General features: G+C 50.1%; 1 protein-coding gene across 1 annotated transcript in view; it reads left to right on the top strand.

The window, feature by feature from the left end:
* Positions 1-58: 58 nt before the first annotated feature.
* Positions 59-11,154, top strand: part of camkmt (calmodulin-lysine N-methyltransferase) — a 29,620-nt gene continuing 18,524 nt past the window's right edge. The window contains exons 1-3 of the mRNA XM_035400502.1: positions 59-365; positions 1,984-2,162; positions 4,331-4,395. Of these exons, the coding sequence (XP_035256393.1) occupies positions 210-365; positions 1,984-2,162; positions 4,331-4,395 (400 nt within the window). The 5' untranslated portion in view covers positions 59-209. The remainder of the gene's footprint in view (positions 366-1,983; positions 2,163-4,330; positions 4,396-11,154) is intronic.

Raw genomic sequence — 11,154 nt, 5'->3', positions numbered from 1 at the left:
TATGCCGACGGACAGGAAGTGTACGGAAGTGGCATGCTTTCCAGCGGCATCTGAGCTCACGATTTGCCCTACTACTGCTGCCGAGGGAGATAAGCGTGCGCAGTACTATTTTATCTAACGAGACGATGAAACGGTCAACACTGTGAAAACAAGCTGTTTACTTCAACCTGTATTTTCTTCTTGATTAGGACATTTTTATTTAGTAAACAATGGAGGGAAACCCAACAAGTGGCTCAGGTGTGAGTAAAATGAAAGATGAGCCCGGTTCGGCGATGTCAGTAGAGAATGACAGGAACCATCAATCCGGCCGGGACGCGAACTGCGGGACCGACGTCGCTCGAGCTCGCTGGACTCTCCTCAGACAGGTGAATTGGCAGTCCCAGCATTGTTGTTATTTTGAATTTTTGTTCAATAAACCATATTTTGTGTAACGGCGTTATTGTGCGATTTATAGCTAACAAGCTGTCTTGTTTGCTAGGTGGCTAGCTAATTGTTCTTATGTCGTCCATCACTCCCTCAGTGCTAGTAACGTACTACTGGTATTTTGCAGGAATGTAATTGGGAGTGATGAGAAAGATAGCTCCTCGCACACAGCGTTGCATGTAGCTAATCTAACGATAATAGTATTTGTGTTTGGTTTTGTTAAATTGGAAGATAAATAAGAAGGTTTAAGCCAAACAAAACAGTATTTTTGTATATGTAGCTTGCCAGTGGATGTGTTTTTTAGTGGTACTTAAGCTAGATAATATTCCATACCTATATATAGTTACACCCATAAGTTTTAATTAGCTAGCGTTGTAAGAATGGATTCACAAATGACTATCTAGCTACCCAATTCAGTCCGTGTGGTTTGTAGCCCGAATGTTCGGAAAGGCGTAATCGGAAGCAATTATGATGTGATGAAGCTAAAAATGTGGGTAATGGGGTTGATTTTCTGATAATACCAGATTTGCTACAGCAACAGCTTGGAAATTTCCTGTTGATGCTGATACCTGTTGTGCACTCCCGCGCACCTGCGAAGTGTCCCAGATTTCTGCCTCGAGCTTGGCGATTACCGAGTCTGTAAGACATGATGCAGTATTACTCTGCATTAAAACGTGAGCTGGCTGGCCTGAAAGTATCAGGGGCATACATCCTATTAAAACGAAACGAGCCCTTTCCTCCCACGAGATGTCTAAAAATAACACCCACTGCATTAATGAGGGAGGACTCAGGAGAGGAGGCTTGCCCATACATGGAGGGTACCACTGATGTGTCTGAAGTCCTGCTTCATCTCTCCTCACTGCTTCTTTCTTGGAATGGCTGACCCACACATGACCCCCGTTGTCTCCTTTTTGAGAAAAAAAAAAGTGTGTATATGGTTGCCATTCTGCGTGTTGAAGTCTAGCTTGAGACATTACCTACTGGTCAAATAATGTAGGAGAATGTTTGTTCCCAGTACTGTCCCAGACACTCTGACTGTCAGTTTGTTCATTTAGGAAAAATGTTAGGCCTTCTGTGAACTGGGGTGTGACTGCTGCACAGTGGATTTCATGGTTTAGAGCAGCTGACCGCATTGTGTAATTTTAAAAGATTTGCCCACAGCGTCTTATGTAACTGTTTTTTCAGACTGTCTGAATTCACTTCTGCTATGCTGTTTTATTTCACAGTGATATTGTGTGACCAGTCTGTGCTTGGCGCAGATGAGGCTGTGTTATGGGTTTGGTGCAGATGAAGGTGTGATGTTGTGTTCTCCGGTACAGATAAAAGGTGTGATATGTGCAGGGGTACAGATGGAGTGGAGGTGTGATTTCTGTTGCTTTGTTACAGGTGGAGGTGTGATTTAGTGCGCTCCTGTAGAGGAGGGGTCTGATATTATGTGCTCAGATGCAGGTGGAGTGAAGGTGTGATTTAGTTTGCTTGGTTACAGGTAGAGGTGTGATTTGGTGCATTCAGGTACAGGTGGAGGTAGATCACCCGGGTCACATATGTTTCTTGGGGCAGGTGCTGAAGCAGAAGTCATTGGACAGCGAGGAGGTCCAGCGGGTGTCCGTCCGCAGGTTCTCGTCCTTCAACCTGTTCTCCAGGTCCAGACTCACCACCTTGGAGCCTGAAGACCCTGCTGACGGGGACTGGGTCGAGTACAGAAGTGCCTCTTTCCCACAGTTCAGTGCCTTACTCAGGTGAGCGCCTGACCACTCCCCAGAAATCACCACCTCGCCCCTCTATTGCTCAGTGGGGGGTCTTACTAGTGATGGAGAGACTGGGGCTTCATGGACCCCACAGCAGGAAAAGCTAGCGCATGCTGTCAGTGACCGGTCTGCCAATCACTCGGAGACTGGAAAAACATTACGTTGCCAGTGACACATGTTAGCTCCACCCATTTGAAGCCTCATTCTCCTATCAGCAAATCAGAGCACATGACACGACAGTGACATCACTGGGACATGATTCCAGGGCCTGGGGGGGAGCGAGGAGCTGCCAATAGCAGCATTTTAGCAGCAGGTCTCCTGGGACTGATACACTAGAGTCACGGTTCTCAGCCCTGATCCAGGGGAGCCATAGTGCCTGCAGGTTTCTGTTTTCACCTTAAAGTCAGTAACTGATTTGGACCCAAGTAATTGGGTGAGGTGGGATAATTATACTTATGTGTTATTCTGGTTGAACTATTTTCATAATCATACACATCTGTAGATACCAGTATCTTATTTCCGATCAGTTGTACCCATGAAATATAGCAGTAATACTGGATATCATTTCTTGATTAAAATTAAGATTATTGATTAAAATGAAGGTGTTCAAATAAATGTTTCTAGTTTCTAGGTTTCTTTGGTAAGTAAATAAATTGCCTATTAAGAATAATGAAGACAACTGCCCCACCTGTAATGGCCAAAAATAATGGATGAATAAAAAAAGTTGATTAAATTACTTTGTAATTCTGTTTTAGAACACAGCCCTGTCACATTAAAGGGCCTTGCTAAGGCATTAATCCAGAGCAGTATTCAGCCAACATCTCAGTCAAAGCAGATTCATTTGAATGGGTTGAAACGTGAGCCAGCCTGCTCCCCGGGCTAGGGCAGAGATGCACAGGGACATGCATGCACACACAGGGAGTCGCTCTGGCTGTCAGTGTCTCAGTTACGGTATCAGTTACCGCGAGGTGTTTCACAGAGTCAGTGTGTCAGTTACCGTGCCAGTTACTGCGTGCTTCACAGAGTCAGTGTGTCAGTTACCGTGTCAGTTACTGCGTGCTTCACGGAGTCAGTGTGTCAGTTACCGTGTCAGTTACTGCGTGCTTCACAGAGTCAGTGTGTCAGTTACCATGTCAGTTACTGTGTGTTTCACAGAGTCAGTGTGTCCGTCTGTCTCAGTTACTGTGTGCTTCACAGAGTCAGTGTGTCAGTCTGTCTCAGTTACTGTGTGCTTCACAGAGTCAGTGTGTCAGTCTGTCTCAGTTACTGTGTGCTTCACAGAGTCAGTGTGTCAGTCTGTCTCAGTTACTGTGTGCTTCACAGAGTCAGTGTGTCAGTTACTGTGTGCTTCACAGAGTCAGTGTGTCAGTTACCATGTCAGTTACTGTGTGTTTCACAGAGTCAGTGTGTCCGTCTGTCTCAGTTACTGTGTGCTTCACAGAGTCAGTGTGTCAGTCTGTCTCAGTTACTGTGTGCTTCACAGAGTCAGTGTGTCAGTCTGTCTCAGTTACTGTGTGCTTCACAGAGTCAGTGTGTCAGTCTGTCTCAGTTACTGTGTGCTTCACAGAGTCAGTGTGTCAGTCTGTCTCAGTTACTGTGTGCTTCACAGAGTCAGTGTGTCAGTCTGTCTCAGTTACTGTGTGTTTCACAGAGTCAGTGTGTCCGTCTGTCTCAGTTACTGTGTGCTTCACAGAGTCAGTGTGTCAGTCTGTCTCAGTTACTGTGTGCTTCACAGAGTCAGTGTGTCAGTCTGTCTCAGTTACTGTGTGTTTCACAGAGTCAGTGTGTTAGTCACGGTCCTCACCGCCATCACTTCTCTGGTTTCCTCTCTCCTCTCACTCCCTCTGCTGGCAGTCACACAGATGAACACACTCAACGCGCACAAAGCAAACGGGGACTCTTACAGGCACACACACACAGGCGCTGCCATGTACATGCATACACACACAGGAACTTCCATTAACATGAATACACAGACACGCATGTGCACACAGACAGAAGCAATTCCATTTGCATGCACATGCACATGCACACAGACACACACACACTCACACTCACACACGCACTCACACACACACACGCACACGCATACACACACACACACACGCTCCCTTATCTGATGTTTCAGTTTTTGTTTTTCCACCCTTTGTGGTTTACAGAGATAACCTCGGACCAATCAGAGTGGATGAGGTCCTCAACAGTTTCGACAACACCGGGAATGTCTGTGAGTCCAGCCTTGCATATGTCTGCCCATCCGGAGGGTGGGGGGGGGTGGGCGGGAGTTGAACTGTCTCTGTGAGAGGCATGTTAGCTGTCCATCATGCTGTGTTTCTATTGGTCCCCTGCTGACCATGCTTGTGAGACTACAACTGTGACACAGAGTGTGTGTGATTGTGACTGCAGCTCCCTGTGAGTATGTGTGGCCCTGTGAATGTGTGTTACTGTGACTTACTGTGACTGTGAGTGTGTGTAACTGTGACCTACTGTGACTGTGACTGTGAGAGTGTGTTACTGTGACTTACTGTGACTGTGACTGTGAGTGCATGTGGCACTCTTCTCTGTGCTCCCACCAGCTGGCAGCAGTGCACAGCTCATCGGTGGGAGAGTGAGGGGGGACACAAGCCCAGCGTCTGTCAGGCCCCTGTCGCCGTGGCCGCCGGGTCACATGACCGCAGCTGCTCCACTTCATTAGAATCACTGGGCCACAGCAGGGCTCCTCCCTTCTCTGACGTGATCAGAGCTGATCTATGAGGTTCAATACCATGACTCCATTTCTCACGGATGTGCGTGTGTGTGTGTGTGTGTGTGTATTTATATGTGTGTGTGTGTGTATTTATATGTATGTGTGCATGTGCATAGGCAGTAATTATGGTGTCAGTTCCTCTCAGCACTGCTGTCTGCACACCGCCTTTCCTTCTGGTCCTTATTTTGAGAGCAGGTAAACAGCAGTGCAGTATAGCAGTGCAGTGCACTGGATGGGTCAGCTGCAGCACTCTAATGCAAGGATGGATTTTTTGAGCCACAGTCTTTGCCTCTCAGACCCCCTGTTACACACAGTACAGGAGGTTCTCAATGAGAGAGGCTGTGAAACTGGTCCAGTGTTGAGTAGTATTTGGGTCTTAGTTTGGTGGCTGGTGCATTTTCGGGGGGGGGGGGGCATTGCTCTCCTGCACTATCCCCCCACATGCACACACGCACTCACTCCTTCAGTGTCCAGTGGAATGGATGGGTAAGATCTCTCCGGCTCTTGGTGTGTTTCCCTGAATAAGTTAAAAAGTGAAAGTTGTGTGCAGCAGGGACAGAGCTGGCGGGGCGCCTCCTGCCATTTTACCAAATGCCATTAATCCCAGTTTTACTTGGGCCAGAGTCCAGGGGTCATGAATAAGGAAACACCTCCCGCCAACTGGCGGACAGGCCCTGGCGGCGGACACGCCCGCCCCCCTGCCCGCGAGAGCGGAGTGTGCCATCAGCGGGCGCTGCAGCGGGCGCCGAGTCGCGGCCCGGCTCCCCGTCCGCCATTTGCATCGATATTGCGTGCGCTGTTTATTCCTCCGCGCCCCTCGGACCGGAAGGGAAAGGCAAATGAAAGCCACACCGCGTGATTCCAGGGTTCCCATTTCCCCCGGGAGCCGGGGGTGGGGCGGGGGGGTCTCGGAGCTGGATTTTCGGACGGAGCGGGGAGTCCCGACCCGTCATTGGGCGCGAGGCCTGGCTTGGGGAGCGGTGGCGGTAGCTGGGTGTGGCGCATGGCGGGGGGCGTGCGGGACTGGTACACGCGTTTACACCAGCGCTCCCTATTTCTCACGCGCCCGTTTCTGTGATGAGCAGAGGACTCACCCTCAGTCACCCACAGCCCTTCAGCCCCACAGGGACTCCATTTTACTTGTACACCATTATAACTTTCCTTATATCACTTTGTTTAATTGTCACACTGTGACCGTGTAACAAGGTCATGCGCTGAGGGAGGAGAAACCTTTATTGCTGCAGTGTCCTTACAACGATGGCAGCCTGACTTAAAAATATCCCACGAGAGGTGGGGGAAGGGGGGGGGGGTGGGACTGGGGACAGAGCTCCTGTTGGTCAGGGGTTGGGGGGTGAGGGCATAGAGTTTTTGGAGGAGGGTGTGGAGCTCCTCTCAGAGAGAGAGTCCTTTGCGTCAACGTTCTGCACGAAGGAGGAAGAAGGCCCAGGGTCCTCCTCCCCTGGAGGAATTTTGGGAGCTCCTCTTGGTGACCCCGTGGGACGCCTGACCGGACCCTGACTCCCGGCCGGGACGGGCCCTGCCACGGGGGCGGGGGACCCTCGGGGCTCAGATAACAGCACAGATAAATATCTGGAACCCGGGGCAGATTAGCCAGCGGAGGGGGTCACTCGCCCCCGCCCCCAGTCCCGTCGGAAAGGGGTCAGCGCCGCGCCTTTCAAGCCCTCCTTTCAAGCACCTAATCGATCTCACGCATTGGTAGTCCCAAAATATCCCCCAGAATCCCCGGGCCGCTCGGCCCCGCGGAGCTCATTGTCTCCGGAGAAAACTCCTCCGGCCCCGAAAAACTACCTGCCCCCTCCCGGCACGTCCCAAATCCCCCCCTAATGACTGTACCAGCCCAGAGCCGAGGTGTCCCATTCTCTCCCCAGCCCGTCCCAAATAATGGCCTGACGCTGTGGGTGGATTAAGGTAATCCACACTCCAGAGGCCGTGGGGGGAAGGCATTCTCTGCCTCTCAGCGACAAGTTTGTGGGTTTTACCAAATGGATTGAAACAGCGGCTTTTTTGTAGTGGTGCTGGCAGCGGTGGCGGTGGGGGTCACGCGTTAGGATCAGCCTGTCGCGCATGTGAGCATGTGTCCGAAAGTTCCCATGGTGCCCCTCTCTCTGCTCCCTCCCTGGCACGGTTTCCCTCAGGCGACCTCAAGGCCGAGGGTTATGGGTTAGATTTCCTTTTGTTCCACGACGTTTAGAAAACACTCTTTACCCAGATAGCTATAGTAAATATCTGGCCTTGTGGTTCTGGTTACGAAATACTCTGCAATATACTGAAATATCTTGACTTTTTGGAAAATGTTATTATATTTCACAGTAATATATTTTTGAAATATGTTCAGTGTCTGAAAACAGCAATAACCTGGGTATTTTCCATGTATTGTTAATTGTTGCAGTATCTTCTATGATCTTGATAATATATTTTGTTTTTGTGTATTGCCACTACATTTCATTTCTGCAAGGGAGGTAATCTTCCAGGCATGTGAGTCCTTTTTTCCTGAAATTGATCGGTGTGTTTTGATACTCCTCTGATCTTTCGACATTTGTCTCTATTTCCTACGTGCCCAAATAAGAACAGTCACTCAGATAAAACTCCCACAATTCTGGGTGTAAAAGGAGGGAAAATATAGGTTTTATTGGACTGACAATAAAACACTGTTATGGCTGTTAAATCCATATTTTTCCTCCTGGAATTGTTATCTCAGTTTCTGCTTCTGTTTTTTTTATGCAACTTGGCTAAGCAAAGCCAAGTAGCTCTAGGGCACATTTCTACTGCAATCCTGCAGTTTTACCAGTGGAATGTGACTGTCAGCCTGAGTGCACTGTTTCCGCTTTTTAACGGAGACATCTGATTCGCTGCACTGGGCACGAGTTCTAATTACTGCAGTGTTATTGTGGGCTTGAGTGAGAGGGAGAGAGGCTTTCTGCACAGTCTCTTTATTATTTTACTGTCACAATTATCATTATAATTACAGTGTTGACCTCTTATGTTCGTTGGTTAAAATGTGAGCGTGTACTTGTAGATAAGTACTTATGCGCTATGCTTTGCAATATTTCCACTATGTATTTAATAACGAGAGAGTGAGAGACAGAGAGAGAGAGAGAGAGAGATAGAGCGAGAGAGGGAAATGCTCATGAAATATCCTGTTTATGCGTGTTCCAGCCTTGGCCACCAGGGGCGCACCAACCCCATTTTCTCCTCTCTTCCAACCTGTGGAAGCCCCAGGAGCGGTGCGTTTCAGCAGGCCGCAGGAGGTGTGTGTGTGTGTGTGTGTGTGCGCGCGCGCACGCGTCTGTGTGAAGAGATGCCCCCTGCGGCCCTGTCGCGCATCCACCCCCCCTCCCCCCCCACCGCCCCACCACCACCCCCCACCCCCTGTTTGCATCATTATGCTAATTTTAAAGTCAAAGAATGCTAATTATATCCCGTTAGACAATGGCTTTGCACCAGAGCGCTGCCGGGTCCCCGGGGCCTGGGACTCTGTCGGTCTCTGTTGACTCTTTAACTTTTGTGTTGGTGGCAGTTAATTAGCGGTCCCCCCGCGCACCGTGACGAGCCGCAGACCTCGCAGCCAATCGGCAGCGCCGCGCAGCCGCTGCGTGCTCACCGTCACCCTGTCCCGCAGTTTAAAATGGGCGCCGCGCGTCCGCTGCGATCCGCGTCTGATTCCAGTTCATGAAACCAGGCGAGTAGTTCACGTGCACGTGCACGCCTGTGTGCGTATCGCCGTCCCTGCAAAATTATTCGCACCCCCGATAAAGGCATAATAAATAATACGTGGCTATAGTTCATTTTGCAAATGTCAAAAATGTTTTTTGTAATGATTCAGTGGAATCAACCAAAATAGCACTTCTCAAATTATACGTCTAGTTCCTAAAAATATAAATGACATAAATATTCACACTTCTGTTTCCAGTACTTTGTGTGTCCTCCCTTCGCTTGGAGTTGTGTTCTGTGGTGTTTTATGAGTTTGGAGAACATACTGAGAGGGGATGTTTCACCAGTTCTTGGTACAGAACCTTTCAGGATCCTTCTGTCTGTGCTTTTTGATTGCCCTCTGCAGTTCTGTCCACAAGTGTTCTGTTGCATTAGACTAGATGACCGTTGCAGAACAGTACTTTGGCTTGTAGTCAGGTGATCATTTTTCGGTTGGATTTGCTGTGTAACTCTGATTGTTGTCTTGCGAAGCGATCCACTTGTGGCGTTTTTGGAAGGCAGCGTCGGAGGCTCAGACGGCATCCTGCTGTTTCGGACGTGCGGGGGACGGGACACACACCTGTGCTGTGGGTGACCAGGTGGACCAGCTTCACTCAGTGTGTGTGTGTCAGCCAGGGACTTACTGCAGTAAACAGATCCAGCTGTGCCAGAGTCTGTGTGCACCTCTGAGAAAAGAAGGGATGAGACCTTCTCCCGTGTGTGTGTGTGTGTGTGTGTGTGAGTGTGTGTGTGTGTGTGTGTGTGAGTGTGTGTGTGTGTGTGTGTGTGTGTGTGTGCATGTGTGTGCATGTTTGTGTGTGTGCAGGCATGTGTGTGTGTGCGTGTGTGTGCATGTGTGTGTGTGTGCATGTTTGTGTGTGTGTGTGTGTGCGTGTGTGTGTGTGTGTGCGTGTGTGTGTGTGTGCATGTTTGTGTGTGTGTGTGTGTGTGTGTGCGTGTGTGTGCATGTTTGTGTGTGTGCAGGCATGTGTGTATGTGCGTGTGTGTGTGAGTGTGTGCGTGTGTGTGCAGGCATGTGTGTATGTGCCAGGCTGTGTGTGTGATGTGTACCCCTCCCGGCCCTGCCCTGCTCAGCCCGGCCCATTGTTTTTTGGCTGTGACAGTGTTAATGCACATTTGTCCTGCAGAGGGACAGGCCCGGGGGGGGGGGGGGGGGGCTGTCCGCTGATTTAATTGAAGGTAATTGGTCCCATGGCTACACTCAGCGCCCTGAGGGGCCGCTGTTTACTGTGTGTTCTCTCATGTAAACGGTCAGTCGAGCGCCGTGAAGCGTCGGGGCAAACACACCCTCCCCGGGCTCCCACCTTGGGCTGGGTTTGGGGGGAGAGAGTGGGGGGGCGGGGGAGGGGTGATTATTCGCCTCTGAATAGTTTTGCTACACTGTAGAAGTAAATGAGCAGGGAAAGGAATGCTAGCAGGGGTGACAGAGTCCCGCTTCCTGGGGGCTGTGAGCTGGGATTAGGCAGGAAATGAAGTTTTTCACAGGGAGAGAGAGGGAGGGAGGGAGGGAGAGAGGGAGGGGGAGAAGGGAGAGAGGGAGCGCTCTGCATTGTGAGCTGGGTAATACCGTGGTAATTACAAAGAAATATTTGAGCGGGCCAGGTTTCTTTTTTCCTCTGTCTCCTTTCTCCTCTTTTCTTCTTTCACGAAAGGTTTCCCCCTATCACAGGAAAGACGACTGCAAAAAAAAAAGCGAGTGAGAAAGAAAAGAGAAAGAAGTAAGGGGACCTCCCAAACTAAGGGGTCCTTCATTTTTTCGCCTGATGAGTTAATTGCATTTCTCTTTCATCGACACCTGCGACAGAACGGGGCCCCCCCCCCCCCCCCCCCCCAGGTATTGGCCCCCTATCAGATCTGTTTTTCTGAAACGGAAGCTTCCAAACCCTCACCCCCCCCCCCCCCCCCCCCCCCATCCCCTCAAACACCACAGCACATGGTGGCTGGCGCAGTTATCCCTGCGCATAGTTAGCTTTACTGATGACAAATTTGCGACCAGGCTTCTGGACACGGTTCTCCTCTTACCCTTGGTTTGGAAAAGCGTCGGGCAAAGACAGCGGAGGAGAAATGCAGTGTCAGCCTCCTCACTTATTAGCCGCCGCTAACGCTGGTGACCGTCAGACATCGTAGACCCTTCCTCTCAGGGCATTCCTGCTCAGTTCTATCAGTGAACAAAATGGCTATAAGAAATCTTTTTAAAAAGTGCTGTTATGTCTGTGGTTGCTGGTGAGGGAGCTTCATCCACTCTTTTTTCCCCAGCTGATGTTTGAGTTCCTGGTTTATGATTTCAGGTCCTCCCAGTTTGTGTGGTCTGTTCGTACAGTCGTGTGCTCATGGCTGCCAGTAGCTATAATGTGTTCCTCCAGGACGTCCTTCTGTCTCGCCCTTCTCTTCTGCCTGGTCACGACTTGCTAAGTCTGTCACCGCCTCCTCAGGCCAGTTCCCTTCTCCAGGTAGGGCTTCAGTCGCATCCGCCGTGATGTCACATGTGACTCGCGGTCCTGTGGAAGG

Source organism: Anguilla anguilla, chromosome 18 (assembly GCF_013347855.1).
Source record: "Anguilla anguilla isolate fAngAng1 chromosome 18, fAngAng1.pri, whole genome shotgun sequence".
In the NCBI taxonomy this organism is placed as follows: Eukaryota; Metazoa; Chordata; class Actinopteri; order Anguilliformes; family Anguillidae; genus Anguilla; species Anguilla anguilla.
Note: the sequence above shows the minus strand (reverse complement) of the source record. Positions and strands in the feature narration are given on the sequence as shown.